This window comes from Boleophthalmus pectinirostris, unplaced genomic scaffold (genome assembly GCF_026225935.1).
Source record: "Boleophthalmus pectinirostris isolate CB_2022bp ecotype Guang Dong unplaced genomic scaffold, ASM2622593v1 HiC_scaffold_4, whole genome shotgun sequence".
NCBI lineage: Eukaryota > Metazoa > Chordata > Actinopteri > Gobiiformes > Gobiidae > Boleophthalmus > Boleophthalmus pectinirostris.
The window spans coordinates 10,592,091-10,610,695 of record NW_026571353.1 but is presented as its reverse complement, the minus strand read 5'-3'; the positions used below and the strand labels follow the sequence as shown (position 1 = coordinate 10,610,695).

Genomic DNA, 18,605 nt, shown 5'->3' with positions numbered 1-18,605 from the left:
GCCTGCCTCTTCGTCCCTTCGTCCCTGCCTGGACCGTGTGCATGTGGCGGGGGTGGGTCGCGCTGTTGCCCAAAGGGTTAAAAAAAAAAAAAGGCCCCCTCGGCACTGACCTCTCAGCAAGCCCAGGATTTAGCCTGCCCCGACGGCTGAGCACAAACAATGCGGCGTGTGTGTGTTGTGCTTCCTGTCATCCGTCTTACAGTGGAGAGGCTCAGTGATGGATGCACCGATTGATCACAGCCCACATCTGTATTGTTCAGGTGAAGAGTCACACAACACTTCCCATCTGTGCATCCGCGCTGCTTCTGGAGGCACACTTCCACTATAGAAAGCCTATATAAAAGGACACCCTGCAATTAGGCTTTTATGAAATCGATGAAGGCGATGATAGAAATAGAAAGTTCAAAGAATGTGCTTGTTAAGGCTACAACTCTGAGTATTTATTATTGTCAATGTCAACTCAAAACAGGTCAATCTGTCTTGTACTTCTAGATAGATTATTACATATTAAGATGACATACAACATTTAGATCTAATAATGGTGCTTTGTTTTCTTTGTTTATAAAAGATTTTTGACATGTGTTGTGTTACATATATATGTCGATTATTCTAATTGTTGTAGTCCTGGTGTTTGCTGCTTGAAATTATGATGACAAAATCTGCATAATCTGATAACATTTGCCAGATATTTATACATGTTTTTTTTTTTTGCATTGTAGATTTGATATACTTTATTTAAACACTATTTAAACACAATAATCATCATAATCAGAGACCAGGAACTGACATTTCATCTTGAAAGGCAAGTTATAGTAATAACAATAAAACAGAGAACAACAGACTGTTAACATAACATATTACCAAACTGTCCATCTCACTCCAAATCACTAAATCCATTGAATTCTTCATCCTCGGTGTCACTTCTGAGCAACTCCACAACCTCTGGAGGTAAATGGAGCACCGCTTCCGTGTAACCGTCGTCAGACTCAACATCAATTCCAGTTAGAATTATTCCGACCTTTCTGAATCCCAACAGGATGGTTTCTTTTGTCACTGAAGTCCAGGCTTTGTTGATCCATCCAGTGACTTTCAGGAAAGTTGCATGGCACAAGTTGTCACAAGTTTCTCCCTCTCTTTCTTTCTGCTGTGTGATTACCATTTTCGGCTGCATATTTTGCTACTTGCAGTTTGTAATCTGCAAAATATGATTTTTATACATGTATTTTTTGCATTGTAGATTTGATATCCTTTATTTAAGAACAAGCAGAAACACCAGGAGATTTAAACACAACCAGGCAACAAATGACATGCTTTTTTAGCTTTATTTTACAACCAGACAGTTAGTAATACAGTCCTATGTGTCATTTTTTTATTTTTATTTTTTTTTTTTTAAAAAGAACCTTTACAAAATGATTATAAATAAGTTTACACACTAACCCGTAGTCAAAACTGCGCATACATCTCCAGATCCTCTGCTTACAGGGATACGTGTTCACCTGTAATTTATGACTTGTATATCTCTTACAAAATAACACACCTTATGGTTCAGTTGACGCCAATTTATATAAAACATTTTACAGTTAGGTCAAACCAGTAGTAAATAATGAATTCATATTTGTTTTGTAAGACTGTATACATTCATCAATAAAAACGACAAGCTCTCGTACCACAAGATCTCGCGAGACAATATTGCCACAAGATCATGCCCACATACGATCTCGTGAGATTATTGTCCCTCTCATTTTAAGGAAGCTGTGGCCACGTCTCATGTCTCTTTCCTCGCTTCCTTCACCTCGATTCCTGTCCTTGATCCTCCCTTTTCCAGTCATCATTCAAATGTGTCATACTTAGTGGTGTCTCAAAGAAAACCACCAAGGGAAGCAGTAAACATGAGCGAGGCAGACATCAGATAAAATAATCAAACTTTATTGGTTGAGGAGTTTATATCCTCTCTCCCACCCATTTCCTGCAGAATCGAGGAGAAGGAAGCGAGGAATGAGAACTGATACGCGGCCCGGGCCTCGTCCCACCCCTAACGCATGGCCAGACTTTTTATACCATACGTAAACAAGGCCAAAACAAGGCAAAAAGGCTGCGCTGAAACTTAGCGGCACAGGTCTATCATATATCCAGCTCCGGTTGCCCTTCGCCGGCCATGCAGAACTCGGCCATCTGGGACAGTGGGGTGGGGACAGTGATGGACCGGGATAGGGGTGTACACAGGGGCCTAATGGAGTCCGGTTCAGGGCTTGTGTACATTTAATCTGAGCTGCATGTAAATCACTTCTGAGGAGAGGCCGACTGGTCCTAGGGCTGCACCTCCAAACATATGGCAACGTGCAATCAGGAATGTCCCCACTGTAGTCTTGGAGCTGACTTGAGTATCTTATCGTTTTTTGTGATTTTAGTAGTTGTATTGCGACTTTGCCCGTGATTGTCCTTATCTGTTCTATGTTTGTGTACAGCACTTTGACCAGCTGTTAATAAATAAAGCTGGTATGGTGTGGGCTCATGTACTAGGCAGGGTTTGTAATGTATATTCACTAAGTAGTATCCTATGTCTGTTTAGATCAGGGGTCACCAAACGTTTTTTCTCTTGGGGCCACATTATCGCTCCTGACTGTGATGGGGGGCCGGGGTCAGGTAGGCCCCATAACAGAATTGTACGACCCTGACGATGCAGATTATGTTCATTGAAAACCGCCACACTTTTTTACATATCGGACAAACTGCACTGAAAAGCTCAAGATATGGTGGGAAGGCTCACGATTATGGATGTAACAATATCCAAATCTCTCTGTACGATATTTTCACTATATACATCTCACTTATACATCTTATACATCTCACTTATACATCTCTCACATATCTTTAAGATATTTATTGCGATATTTTGTGGAGGCTAACAAACTGTTAATATGCTACTTTTTCCTCTTAAAATGCCTTGACAAGACTTAATCCACAGAACAAAGACTTAAAAGTGCTTATAACTGTTATTTCTTCTTGTAGTCTGCACTGAAAAGGAGCAAAGCATCATGGTCTATGTAGTTCCCTATGTCTTTTTTAGCTATTGCTGCTCCATAACTCTTCATTTAAGCAAAGAGACTTGTAATTCGATATATTGTGATGGTCCATGATATTATTGTGAGAAATTTGATGATACAATATCACGATATTTCGGTTATTGTTACATCTCTAGTCCACTGTTCTTTGAAAACTCGGCACTCTCTGACAACTTTTCATACTTTGACACTTGCAATTTTGCTGTCCTTGACTGCACAACAAAACTCTGCACATGCGTTGACTGTCACTGTTTGATCTCAAGCTTGTCAGGTGATGAAAATTTGATGGCAAATGTAAAAATGTCATATAATTATTTAAATATAAATATAAATACTTTATATATAAATATATATTTTTTATTGAAAATCAACAAAATACAAGATGCAGACATTTTATTATTTGCCAAAAGTATTTTAAAAAATCGGCCATGACAACTTTTGAGGATTGCCTCATAGGGCCAGTTCATGTGGTGGGGGGCAGAGGGGCTGGGGGACCGGTCAAAGGGGCGTGGAGGGCCAGAGTTGGCTCGTGGGCCTTAGTTTGATGACCCTTGGTTTAGATGCTGTATATTTGCATGGGTTTATTGAGGGGAGTATGCAAAATTTATGGGTTGAAAAAGTACATGATTCTATACAATGGCCAAAGCAAGACCCAAGAACAAAAACTTTAAATGCAAATAAAAATGGGGAATTTGAAATGATATTGCCTAAAAACCAGTGGTGGGAAGAAACAAAATAAAAGTAGTAATGTACTGTACTTTAGAAGAGGTATCTGTACTTCATTGAAGAGCAGGTATCTGTACTTTCTACTCCACTACATTTTTGAACTGACTGAAAAGTACAAGTATTTTTTATTAAACAACGATTAATTCAGTTTTTTCCTTTGAACTGAACAATAAAAAAATAAATAAATCACTACATTTGAAGCTTTATTAGATCTGTAGTAAAACTGAAATAACATTTCCATTCCCAAAATGTCCTTAGTTGTTCTTAATTGAAATCCAAAAGAACGAATGATACACGAACCCTCATTCTCCAACAGGCTCCTACAGCTCCACTCAAACGGTGAAATATACAGGACTACATTGACATAATACTCCCAACAACTACTCACCCTTATGTAACACATACCCTTTGTCATTTCATCATCATATCATCTTAGCACTGTTTTCTTTACCACATCTTATAGCTGAGATATTTTTATTACTTATATTCTATTTTATTTTTGCCTGTACTTATACCTTTATATAATTACACCTTATTTGGCACCAGTTTCTTGCTCTTATTTGCTTCTTATTTAGAATTTATTATTTCCATTTATATTCCTCTTTGTTATTATAATTTATTGTGATGTGTGAATCAAGTCTAAGTATATTTTTTCATGTGATGCTTTTACTTTTACTTGTGTATTTTTTTGCTCCAGTATCTGTACAAGCGCAAGTCTTTCTGTTTTCCCTCCAGTCTCCTTACTCTTTGAGCCCATTGACGATAACCAGAACTCACCTCTCGCGTTAAACGAAACACGGCCAATTCCTGGAACCGCCCTCCCCCGCCGCAGTCCATCTATCGAAGCGAGGCCCAGCCACGGAGCCGCGCCGTGTTATTCCGACGGGGAGTTGATTGCGCCGGAGGTTGCGGAGGTTTGCCGAGGTCAGAGGTTAAAGATGCAACCGTCCTTTGTCAACACACAATGGCCCTCCCCGACACAGGGCTCCGCTTGTATTGGCTCTACAGAGAAACCCCGAGGCCATAATGGTCAATAAGCTGTCCGCCGGATTAGCAATGGAGAGACCACACCGGAGCTGGCCTTTCTTCTCCGCTCACCGCGCGTCCATTATCAAGCCAGCGAGCGCCACAGCCTTGGAGAACCTACTCACACAAGGGCTAATCCAGATAGCACTTAAGAGCTACAGCTGCCCAGTGTTTCAAGCATCGCACATGTAAATGGAAAGAGAAAGGCCAATACTGCGCAGGAAGGCTGGATTTAAAGGGAATTAAGGTTATTAAAGGGTTATAATGGACAAGGTTGAGCTCGGCCTGTGTGGTGGCGGTGCTGGTCCTCCTACGCAGGGCCATAGAAAAGGCAGTGTTGTAAGCAGGAGATCAGACAAAAGGTTGATGGACAGTTTGAATGTGGAGTGATTACGTAAGGCTGTACTTTATAGATGTAGCGTATGAAGTAATAGTCGATCTCTTTTAGGGATGCGGCTGCTTCTGATCATTTATTTTTGAGTAATTTTGCTTCAGATTTTTCTATATAGAACGTATTTAATTTTTTGTACGTTTTCTTGTTCATTGCTTCATTTTAATTTCATTTAAGGATGGACCTGATAAGAAAAAATTCACTCAATTTTGATACTAAAGAATAGACTCGATACTTGATACTGATTTTGATACCCAAATGATTATTTTAAAATGATTTTTTTGGGCAATATTATAATTATCAACACAAAATAATTTGTTTGTTATACCATATCATTTTGCACTAGTTCTGATAAAACTCCAAGATGAAACTGTTCAAGAAAGGTAAAATTTTATTCAGTTATGTAATTTTTTATTTAAATTTTTTCAGTATTGATACTTACTTAAATGAGTATCTAGTTTTGATATTAGTATAATCATTTTATTGTAGTATAATATTAACGTTTATTATTTATATCCTTGGGAGTGACAAACAATTTTGATTCGATTTCGGTTTTGTATGAAGAATTGACAATGAACTTTTTGAATTGAATCGAACTGAATTAAATTTTTTTTCTCACTTTTGGCAACGCTAGACCTGATAAGAACTGACAAGAACTTTTTGAGCTGACACAATATATCATAACTGTCCATAATTGCTGTTTTGGTAACCTGTAACAAATATCTGCTTATCTATGACAAGATTTAACTTTTAACTTTCCACTTTGCCAAGTTTGCAAAGCCTTAGCCATAGTATACCACATATCAAAATGTTGAAGATGCAATAATAGACGTAGTAATGAATCATGCGTCTAAAAAAATAAAAAAAAAATCAAGCTGCTTTAGTGTCTTTTAAAAGCCAAATATTAAATAAATGTCCCACAAACCTCTAGAAAATAAACTGCTACATGCTATGTATTTGTAATATGGCTCGCAGGGACATCTGTTTTTCTGCAGAGCTACCAGTATTGCATTATAATCACAAATACGGCGTCTTTGAATTTGAATAACCTGATAGAAATAAATAGCTGTGAATGAAAAGTGGATGATTCGGTGCATCATTGTCACAAAGAATAATGGAAAGGGGATATAGAGACACTATAGCGGAATTTTACTGTGGGAAGTGAACGCGTAAAGGTTTCCAAGAATTACAACAAAATTCTTTACTTAAACCTCTTTCTGCTCAGTTTTGCCAGAGATTACTATTTGGTAAACTTCACTGTCATCTTCGGACCTTGAGCCAGGATCTTGGTCTGGATCTTGGTCAGGTTTATCCTACTGTGCAAGTTTTGGGTCAGCCTACAAACATACTAATAGTCACTGCCCTAGTTTGGAATCAAACCTGGGTCCTTCTTCCTGTGAGGTGAAGGTGCACTTAGCCACATTATCCTGTTTCTACCATTCAATCTTGTAGTTCTTGTTAGTATTATATATTAGGGTTGTAACAATAACCGAAATATTGTGATATCGTATCGTCAGAGTTCTCACAATAATATCGTGGACCATCACAATATATCGAATTTGAAAAGTCTCTTTGTCTATTTCTGCTCCATAAATCTTAATTTAAACAGAGGGAACTACATAGACCATGATCCTTTGCTCCATTTCAGTGTAGAATCAGTGTTAAATCTTAGTTCTTTGGATTAAGTCTTGTCAAGGCATTTTAAGATAAAAAAGTAGCAAATTCACAGTTTTGTTAACCTCCACAAAATATCACAATAAATATACTGTGAGGTTCATTTCGTGACAGTATCGTATCGTGAGACTTGAATATTGTTACACCCCTATTATCTATTTTTAAAAGTGCACTTCAGGCAGATTGACTGGCGTAAAAGAACACATGTTGTGCTTAAGCCTGCTATATAGTTATAATTTACGACACCCGTGGATCATTATGTTACCCTTTGCACATTTTAACTCACAATATTAATTTAAAATGGTTTAATAAAAGAAACAAGTCCACTGATTTCCGCGATAGAAAAATGTGGTGCCTAAAGGGAGCTGACGTCACCGTGAACGCCACTACAACAAAGACACATCTTATAATATCATGTAACGCTGCTGAATCCTCTGTGTATCACCAGTTAAGAGAATAAAATTGAAGGAAGATGTAAGTATAAAACAGTGGTGAAAATAGAAGTTGATACGCAACATGGCATCTCGAAAATAAGTGATTAAAGATTGCTCAAACATGCACGAATCTCTCTAAATCCAACTTCGAGAGGGTGAGCTAGAAGGGGAAAGAGCTATCACATGAGCTCTGAAAAGTCGATTTCAAGCTGCCCCAAGCTGAGGGAAGGGCATCTGGTACATACATCTATGCCAAATCAACTTGATGATCACTGCGGGGTTGTAGAGTCAGATGATTTGTAGTTTTGACCCCCCCTTCCCCCCCCGAATGTAAAAGCTCAAAATTAATCACCACTTAAAAACATCTCGAAAACAAGTCTTGCATTGTCGCCGTAATGACCATTTTAGTGGCAAAAATCCTGAATCGATCGACCACCCAAACACCCGCCCACCGCCCACTGCCATTCCATCTCACTTAAAAGCTGTAATATATCCGCGCTCTGCTTTGATTGAGGCGGGGGGGGGGGTTTCTTCTTCTTCTTCTGCTGTTTTCGGGCCAAGGCGACGGTCCCGGCACGCGTCGCAACAGCGGCCCCGTAACATATGCCGCTCTGGGCCTACAGGAGGAAGAGGAGGAGGAGGAGGTGGGGAGGGCAGCTGGCGTGTGTGGGGGTCACGGGGGTCTACAGCTGTGGAGAGCAGGGTGGTACACCGACAGAGATACCCCGAAGGAGAGCGCGCCGTTTGTAAGCGAGAAGTAAAGGTCCAGATGGTGCGTGGCGGTGCAGACGGGCGAAATGGGAATAAAATGGAGATCAGAGAGAAGGCACAGGAGAAAGCGTCTGTTCAAGGATATAGTGTCAAAAGTGGGGTTACAGTCAGGAAAGAGGTTATTATCAGGGAGTCAGTGGGGGATACAAGACTACAGTGGACCAGGATAAGTCACAGGGGTGCACCAAATGTGTTTCGTCATAGATCATTATTAGTGGCCTTGTTATTATGAAGTTACTGTGTTTTAAAGCGGACCTGTTATGTTTTGTTACTTAAAGGTGTACTATACTATGTAACTTTTTCACTGGGGGTCCGTCACCTGCTTTTTTCTATGGATATGTCATTGCTCTCCCTGGAATGTTTCACAGTATGACATTAAATAGATCCAGCATAGATTTATTTGATTACAGGTGGTTTTATAGCTCAAAAATACCAAGAGAAACCAGCATTCTGACTGAGCGCTGGGTTTAGTCTCCATGAAGATACAAAGGGTTAATGCCATACTGTGAAACATTCCAGACAAAGCAATAACATGTCCATGGAGAAAAGCATTTGAGTGACCACCCACCAGAAAAGTTAGACAATGCACCTTTAAGTAAAAGTATCACATGAAAAAATCTGCTTAAGTAAAAGTATTAAAGTACCCATTTAAAAGTGACTTGAAGAGTAAAAGGTAAAAGTATTTTGCGGATATTTTGAGGTCTTATAAAGCTTCATATGTCAAGATTTGTACTGAATTTTGTCCAGAACAAAACAATTTAATCAGTTATTTTTTCTAGCTTTTTTATTTGTACAATACATGTGTTAAAAATAAACCCTCAGCCTCATAAAAAATACTTTTACTTTTCCATAAAAAAATGTTGTGGAGTAAAAAATACAAATATCTAAACCATACTGAAATAAAAGAAAGTATTCACTTTAAAATCTAGTACAAAAAACTTTTATTTTTTTATTTTATTTTATTTTATTTTTTACTTAAGTACAGTTCTTCTTCTAATAAGTTTTCTTTGTGACCTTCCATCACTACTTTTAACCATATTATAGTTGTTTCCCCTCACCATTTACTCACTCACTCACTGAAGTTGTATTTGGAGTGATTTATGCATGTTTGAGGAATCTTTAATCTCTTGCTTTAAAGACACCATATGATGATGAGCCCTCGTTTTGTTTTGCAGTTTTATTTTCTTAATCAGTGATAAGGAAATCAGCAGACTTGCTTTTTTATTAAGTCATTTTAGATCAATATTGCAATTTAAAAACATATTATGCATAATAAATTAACATTATTTAATCTAACTTAATGCTTTTTTATCATTTGCACTCGGTTTTGTTTCATCAAAACTTTTGCTCTTTTTTCAGGTTTCTTTTCAGATTCTATTCTGGTCTTGGATGCAGACCCGAACGACAGCGTGGGTGAGTACTCACACTCTCATGCTGAATGCAGCGCACTTTGACACCAAATCAACCAGATGTCTCCATCTAGTGGTAGTGTTGTTCTAGTTCCAGTTAGTGGTTGGCCTTCACTTTTCCTATATACCCACAAGAGGGCGCTCTGAGCCTGTCATAACCTGGTGACTGGTCTCCACAACCAGTGAAATCACAAAGTTTCTACTTTTCTCTGTAAATGACCTCATATATGTTATGTTATTAAATTCATTTGGACCCATATTTATAATTACCAACAAAATTGTGGCAATGCACAAAAATATTTAATATCATGAAATAGCAATAGAATTTTTCATAGAATAGAATCATTATAATTTAAAAAAAATATGTAATGGTCACTCCTTTCGGGCAAATAATAATAATAATAATAATAATAATAATAATAATGGTTTGGATTGCATTATGCAGTTTGGACGATGCTGTAGCAAACTACCAAAGCCACAGTCTTTTGCTCTGGTTGAATGTAGCCAGCATTAAGTTATCAAACATGAGATTGCACCAAAAGCTTGTCAAGAGAATAAATTTAATTTTTTTTTTAAACTGTAAACAATGCCATCATAATACAATATTCATGCCCCACCGTAATGTTTTTTTTGTGTGGAAATACTGCATCATTTTACATACAAAAGCAAAAAAAAAAAAAAAAAAAAAAAGACCATCTAAATTTAAAAATTCCTTGAGGCTGAAATGCCAAAAATGCAGAGGAAACAACGGGCAGCAAAAGGCCACGGGGTGAGTTAGTGGTCCAATGTTAAGGTCCAGGTTCAGGCGAAGTTCAGCCAGCACTGCCCTGGGTCCTAATGTCCAGGTGGCACCACGAGAGGTCAGGGGTCACGCGCAGTTCACAGAGCGCTGACCCCACCGTGACTGCGCCGTGACCTGATTGTGTACGGGCCCATCCCATTGAGCGCAAAAACCAAAGGAAGAGGAACTATTATAAACCCGCGCGCTCATTCAATAGCCGCCATTGTTGCCGATTGGGTTGTAAACTTGACGAGGTGGCCCAGCTATGGCAGCCTTGGGCCCATTTCTCTGTCCGACCCCATTCTCCTCCGCTTTCCTCCACGCAGGATGCCCCGGTCGGTGCACGTCCCAGGGCAGGGGTGACGCAGGGGTCAAGGGTTGCCGAAGCTGCTCTCCCCAGGCTTGTAAACCGCTTGACAGGGGTGGGAATTGAGAGACCCCCATTCAGTGACCAAAAAACCTGGGTCAGGAGGCCAAATAGCTGAGTTAGCAACAGCTGTTTTCGACACTAGCCCTTGCAGCTAAACTCTGAAATTTAAAATAATCCCCCAATTATTTTTGTCCTTGACCCCACAGGCTTGCCGTAGATGTTTTTTTTTAGGCTAAACTCAGATTGGGCCACCACGGCAGGAGCAGTTGGAGAGCTTTATTGGGCATTGATCTGCGGTTCAGAGGGTTATAAAAGTTGTGGAGTGTATCCCAGCGCAGATGTATCCTTTTCGACAGTGCTAGTAAAGTTCAGCAAGTCTATAAAAGCGCTCACTTAATCAGACGCGCACCTCTCAAACCAATTGGACAGTATTTGCATTTTATTTTTTATTGTTAACGAAATGTTTTGTCAGTAGCGTCTATAGTTTTCAGTAATAATACATAGAAATAATGAAGCGCAAACTCCATATTTATAACATTTCACATTGTGTTTTGCTTTGTGGCTCTTCCCTGTTGACCCAAAGCCAACCCCTCCCTCCTCCTTGTTTTTTAGTGCGGCTGTCAGCTGACCAATGCTTCATAGATTTATCCAGGTCCCATTGACTACCTCTGTTTCGTGGTTAATCATTCACAGATGCCCATCCCAAACAAGGGGCTCGCTCTTCTCCACTTTTGACCCCGACTGGCCAAACTGTTACACAACTGTACTTTTCTTCTCGAAGCCTTGATTGGCATTCTTCACATTACACAACATTGCCTTTGTCTTGTTTTGGACTTGGCTCGATTTTGGGTGACCGTGGAGCTGCAGCATTTTTAGACTTCATAGATTTCCATAGTCGGCGCAAGAATAGCAAGAGACAATTTCCGCTTGGTATACGAAGCCACCGTAAACCAGATTTTGGTCCAGCTAGGCCGAAGTAACTCTTAATTATAGCCTCTGCTCACTTATCCAAGGTGCCCCAGTGACTTTGTGTCCTTTGGCAAGACACTTTGCACAAACCGCCTTGCCTCCAGCGCCCCGTGTGCATTAGTGGAGGCTAAAATTTCAAAGTCAATTTTTAGACTTCATAGATTTCCATACGCTTCAAAACGCCAAGTTTATTTCTGTGTTTGGTTATTTTCTTGCACTGCTGTTAGCCATTTATAATCTCGCCAGATCTTGGCTCAAGGCAGTTTAAAACATTTTCATTTTCTGGTACAGCTGAGACAAGTATGCATATTTATCTGGTTAGTAATTACTTTGAGTGCTTAAGCTTAATTTGAGCTGATTGTGGGCCTTTCATTAAACTCATTCATAGCTTTTCCCTCTCGGAGTAGGGTTCATTGATGTAAATAATCAAATACAGTGTTATATTTACGAAGATCGAGATTCTGTCCCCCATAATCGTCAATGATCAGCTTGGGTCTTTTCAGTGAGGAATCAACTAGCATTAGTAATAGCATTTTGATGTTTTTATTTAATAATGCCCACTCTCTTTGTTATAATAAAGGTCTTTTGTTTTAGAGTCTGTATCATCTGATTATCTGATCATTTATTATAGTTGACTCGTAGCAATTAGTTCAGATTTTGCAGAAACAAAGTTTTTGTTAAATGGCAATGATTAAACGTCTTTGTAATCGTGCATGTTCAGGAAATCCACATTTTTGTATTTGCTTTTAAAGAGCCCATACTACGCAAATTTCTAATCTATGTTATAATGTTTCTTCATGACAAACACGCCTGGAGTTGTGTTTTTGTTTCATTCACACATGTTTAACACATAAACATATGCATATCAAGGCGGAGTTCTTCTCTCAAACAAAAAATGCTCTGTTCCACCTTGTAATGTCATGTGGTAATACAGTCTCTATGTTTTGAAACTCCATGCACCTTTGCTAGAATCATTTGGACAATTTCAGACCTGGAATTTCCAATCTCTACTGAACAAAAGGTAAAAGTCAGCTGTAAACTTGAAAACTACTGTTTCATGACATCACAAGGTGGAACTGAATGTTATGAGTTTTGGAAATGTAGACAGACTAATAATAAAAAAAATATTCCAACATGTGCAAACCATACACAAGTCTGGGTATGTTTTGAGGAAGTAAAACTATTCTAACACAGCTAAAAGCTCACCAGGACCTTTAATAAGACAAAATAAAGTAAACATTTTAATTGATCATTCTATTTTAAGAAAAAAAAAAATCTCAGTTTAAATTTCACAAACTACACTGGCCTACAAAGAACCCTAACCCATTCACACTCTCGCACTCTTTCTTCACCACTCTTTCGCTACACTACCCCGTTCTTCCATGAGGGGGCAGCGTCTTCTCACCGGGCCCCTCTCCCTGTCCTATGGCCCTCTCCCACGTGCCACCTGGACCCTCTGAACTCCCTCTCCCATATGGAACTACTTGGCTCCGAGCGCATGCCTTTCCTTTGTCCTCACATAACAGGGCCAAGTCCAGCCTGTGTCCACAAGTCACTCCAGAGCACCGCTACAGTTTCACTTTCTGCGCAGTGTGACGCGGGATCACATCTCTTTCTTTGTTCCTGTCCAGAGGTTTCGGCGTTTCAAAAAAGCGGGTTTTGCGACGTCTCCCAGGCGCACGAATGGAAATTGAAACGAACTGGCCACTTTATTAGGCACACCTGTTGTAACACCATCAAACGCTGTATATTTAGAGACACTTTGAAGACTTGTCCTGCTGGGGTTTGAGGCAAGCAATGGACTAGAATAGACAACACAAAGGATTCAGGTTACTTAAAGGTGCACTGTGTGACTTTTCTAGTGGAAGATTTATCACCTGCTTGTCTCCATGTTGATATTATTGCTTAATGATCAAAATGGAGATAGATTAACGTCATTTGAGCTTCAAAACACATATAATTGAACAAACCCAAGGGAGATATGTTTCCATGCCCTACTGTGGAACATTCCAGGCAAAGAAATAACATCCCCATGGAGACAAGCAAGTATCGGATCCTGCACCTTAGAAGTTACACAGTGCTGCTTTAAATTAGGGCTGCTCGATTATGGAGAAAATCATTATAATGGTTATTTTGGTCAATATTGAAATCACAATTATTTGATATAATGATTATTTTTCTGTTACACGATGCATTTATTCAGCATTTCTCTCTAAAAATCGCTCTTTGTTATTGGTAATTTACGCAAACTTCCTCACTGAAAATAAATATAAGCTACAAATATGTACCCAAGAGCAGTTTTGTGATGTATAAAACATAAAATAAATAAAATATACTTTGAATATGAGATAAGGAATAGAAATATATAAATGTAAGTACTAATAATCCCAAAATAAACTTTATTAAGCTTTATACATCATTTCAACTCGATATGTAATGTAAGAGTTTGGAGATCGTTTGACACACAGATCAAAGTTGCGATCAAAATTCAATTAATTGCACCACCTTACTTTAAATGTAATAAAAAAGCACAGAATATTGTTGATAACTCCATTTTCACAGAGTCAGTACAAGGAATAGAAAGAGACAATTTCCAGTTGTTATATGAAACTGTTCTAAACCGGATCTTGGTCCAGCTAGGCAGAAGTAACTCTTTAATTTTATGGTCTGTCCACTTGTGCAAGGTGAGAAGTGGTGTTGTGTCCTTTGGCAAGACACTGGCTAAAATTTCAAAGTCAATTTCGATATTAGGAAAAAGTGTTACTAGTTCTGATACAGCTCAGGGTCTAAATCTATTAAGGAAAGAACCAGCTTTGTCCCATTTAAGTGATGTCTTTTCGATATGGATTACTACTGAAATTAGTCTGCTAATTTTAGTTGCAATTGAGTCTTTTATTTTTACAATCAGAAATCCAATATTTGTTCAAATGTGTACTTTTTTCAAAGCATTATATTAAACTTATCTATTTCCATGGAGACAAGAACTGAGCCAATTTTATGATCTGACTTGTGGAGAGGTGAGCCGATTACAATAAAAGATGTATTTTTTGGACTGTAAGTCGCACTTTTTTCATGGTTTGGGTGTTTCCTACGACTTATACTCCAGTGCGACTTATATATTAAAATTTTCAGACTGACAGCTGTGAAAGGGCGCTCTAGGCATGTGTGTCATTTTTCTGTTCATGTCTTCGGCAGAAAAAGCCACTGTCCTGCTGCAAGTAGTGAAATATGCAGCAGAAAATGGTAATCGTGCAGTAGAAGGAAACTTTAGAATGTGCGAGAAACTTGTGAGGGACTGACAGAAAGCGGGAATGGAGAACACAGCCAGGTCAGGTGCATTGTGCAACTTTCCTGGAAGTCACTGGATGACAAAGCATGGACTCCCATGACAACTAAAGTTGCGCGGAGTTGCTCAGAAGTGACACTGAGGATGACGAATTCAATAGATTTAGTGATTTGGAGTGAGATCGTTTTGGTAAACTTATGTTCTGTTGTTTATGCTGTAATTATCTGAAGAACTGTTAACAATGTTACGTTAACATATTAACGCCTGTTCAGTCTGTTGTTCTTTACTCTATTGTTATTACTATAACTTGCCTTTCAAGATGAAATATCGGTTCCTGGTCTCTGATTTTATAAAATAAATTTCCCACAAAAAGTGGTTATAGTCCGGTGTGACTTATGTTTTTTTTCTTCTTCATTACGCATTTTTTGGCTGGTGCGACTTATACTCTGGAGCGACTTATAGTCCGAAAAATACAGTAGTTCAGGTTTGTATGGTAGGTACAGTTTTTTTGTCAAAACAAAAACAAACAAACACTTATAGTTAAATAAAAAAACAGCTTTAATGCAATACTGTGGTACAGTCCTAGTGTATCTCTATGGACACAACCAGGTGCTGTACTCTAACCAGAAAAGTTACATAGTGCATCTCAAATAAATTCTGTTTGTGCTGTCCCATAATGCACCAGCAGTCAACTTTGAGCCAAGAAAGTGGTGTTCCTAATAAAACGGCCTGCAAGCATATAACCGACAACAGCTAAAGAAAGAACGCACTCTTTCACATGATCTTAATATTTCAGATCCCGGGGTAACTCGGTCCCACTACCTCTCCCGACCTCTTTGCTTTCCTATCATCTCTTAATAATTCATGATTAGCCTAGATTTGATCCACACAGTAGCAGTTATTCCTGCCCCAGCCCCCCGCCCCCTCCACAGCGATGCAGAGTGCGTGGTTGGCGTTGCCAGACTCGGGGTCAGCGGGCAAAGTCTTATCAGGTCGCGGAGAAGTGGGTCATGGTGTTCCCAGTGTCAGGGCCCATAACTCCTCTGAGTGGTGACAAAGGCCTACCTCCACAGGCGTAAACAGGCAGCTGGCCGTGTAGATGAGCTCTATGTAAGCTAAGATAAGAGGGCTGAAGGATTTGAGAAAAATACTGAATCGTAATTTTTTGGATGCGCATTGCGATGGCGATTCAGTTTGAGATTTGTGTTTTAATGTTAGGAGTTCACGTTTTACACATCCAAAAAAATTGACAAAACACTGAAATATGAACTAACAAGATCTAAACTACAGCTTTAAAATTTTATTTCATGCATAATGAGACTGCATCCTTTTGTTATTTGTGCAGGAAATGATGGTACTCGAAAAGAAATTGCAGCATTGATGATTTTGTTATTTTTATCCGTACAATATATCACAGCTGAATTGAAATCAAAGTCTGAGAATCTGCCACTGTCAAGTCACAAGTACTACAGTTATTTAGGTAATAAAATGTTCACTACTAACTGTTACGGCCCCAGGCCTTAGGTCTAATATTTCTGCAGAGTTCTCTTGATTCCTGCTGCACGAGCCCTGGTCTGTGATTGGTGGGGCAAGTCGACGCCCACTTCACCTGCAGCCACCTCCCCCTATTTAAGGAGATTGCCAGCACCTGTTCAGCGCTGCTGGCCTTGGTGGCCAGTATGCCATTTTGTTTTGTGTTTGTGTGTGTAGTTTAGTTTAGTTTTGTGCCTTTTTTGATTTGGTCACTCGATTCTGTTTGTGGGTTTATGTGGTTTAATTTGGGGAACTTGTGTTTTAGTTTAGTGTGTGTCCCTAAGTTTTACCACTCGTTTTTTTGTAAGCCTGCGTGACCCCTTTTGTGGCACAAACCTCTTGTTTATTCTGTTGTTCTGTTTCTTAGTTTAGGTTGTTTTCTGTATATTTTTAGTGTTTTGTTAATTTACCTTTACATTCCTGTTAATTAAACATTACTTAATTTATTCCATTTTACATCTTGGTTTTATTTTTGTTACTTCCCTCACCCCAAACGAGCTGGGTCGTAACACTAACACAAAGTTAGATCTGTTTAATGACATATTGTGGAACATTCCAGGCAAAGCAATGACATATCCATAGAAACAAGCAGGTGACGAGCCACCAATTAAAAAGTTACACAGGGCACCTTGAATATGCTGACAAACCTGTATTGCGATTGCCATATATGTTTAAAAAGTTCAATTCTGTTCAAAGTACACACTGTTAATAACTCCTGGAGCATTAACATTTGGGAGACGACAGAAATAGAACTGATAAACTACAAAAATCTCATACATTTTAGAACATGTTTGAAGAGATCTAAACTACAGCTAGGATTTTCTATAATAATGTTTACTCGGCACAAAAAATACACTACGAACACTAATGTAGAAATGTTTAGGTTTCTTGTATTTGTTTAGCAGTTCAGATTCTGTCAAGTTTTTATTTAATCTGTTTTCTAAAATCATGAAGTCCTAATACAAGCGCAATGTATACAGATAATCATTCAAGCAGAGGTCAGTTCAGTGAAAGCAACTTTATTGGAGACTATTACAAAACGTGTGAGTATTTTTTGTTTAGTTAGATCGCTGCGATTGGTCAGAACTGTTACACCGATAGTCTGAAATGAAAAACAATGTCAGCTCATGTCTACATTATCATTCAAAATGTAACATCATTAACAAAAATATTCTTGTAGCATACCTTTACATACATTTGATGCTTTTTAACTGCTTGTTTTCATTAGGAATGTAACAATAGCTGAAATATCGTGATATCGTATCGTCAAAAGTCTCACAATAATATCGTGGAATGTCACAATATATCGAATTATAAGATCCTTAGCTTAAATGTATGGTTTTATAGTAGCAACAGCTTATGAACATAAAGAACTACATATCCCATGATTCATTTCAGTGCAGACAACATGAAGAAATATGTTTTTTACTTAAATTCTTGGGATTATGATGGAAATAATTCACACCAAAATCTTGTCAGGGTATTTTAAAAGCAAAAAATATCCCATCTACAATTATATTAACCTCTTCAGAATATCGTACCGTGAGATGCATATCGTGATAATATCGTACCGTGGCTTTGGATATCGTTACATCCCTACTATCAAGTATTATTTTTAGGGATGTAACAATAACCGAAATATCATGATTAGGGCTGGGTATCATTAAGAAGTTGCCGATATGATACATCCCTCGATACACAGGCCACGATACGATACATACCACAATACAGTGCACTTTCGGTTTGATACGATATATTTCAAATCAATTCGATACAACTCAATAAAAAATAAAGGCTAAACCATGGCTATGATACTAAAAGTCTTTGTTAAACCACTTCTTGTGCAAAGTGAATATGAAACACAAACATTTTAATCATCAAAACAGTGAAAATATCAAATGTGGCGCATAAACAAGTTTCTGTCCTCAAAACAAGCAACAAAACTGTAGTGCTGTAACAAAATTATTTAGTAAAATATACTAAAAAATTCCCTTGGCGATATATCGATACAGAAGCCCATGATACCAATACTGTACCATCAAATTAAACAATACGATATATTGATATTTCAATATTTTTGCACACCCCTGATCATGATATTGTATCGTCAAAGTTCTCACAATAATATCATGGACCATCACAATATATCGAAATACAAGTCTCTTTGCTTAAA

General features: G+C 38.4%; 1 protein-coding gene across 1 annotated transcript in view; it reads left to right on the top strand.

Moving 5' to 3' along the window:
• Positions 1-18,605, top strand: part of nr6a1a (nuclear receptor subfamily 6, group A, member 1a) — a 153,480-nt gene that overhangs the window by 16,500 nt on the left and 118,375 nt on the right. Inside the window, exon 2 of the mRNA XM_055162170.1 lies at positions 9,444-9,497. Coding sequence (XP_055018145.1) covers positions 9,444-9,497 — 54 coding nt within the window. The remainder of the gene's footprint in view (positions 1-9,443; positions 9,498-18,605) is intronic.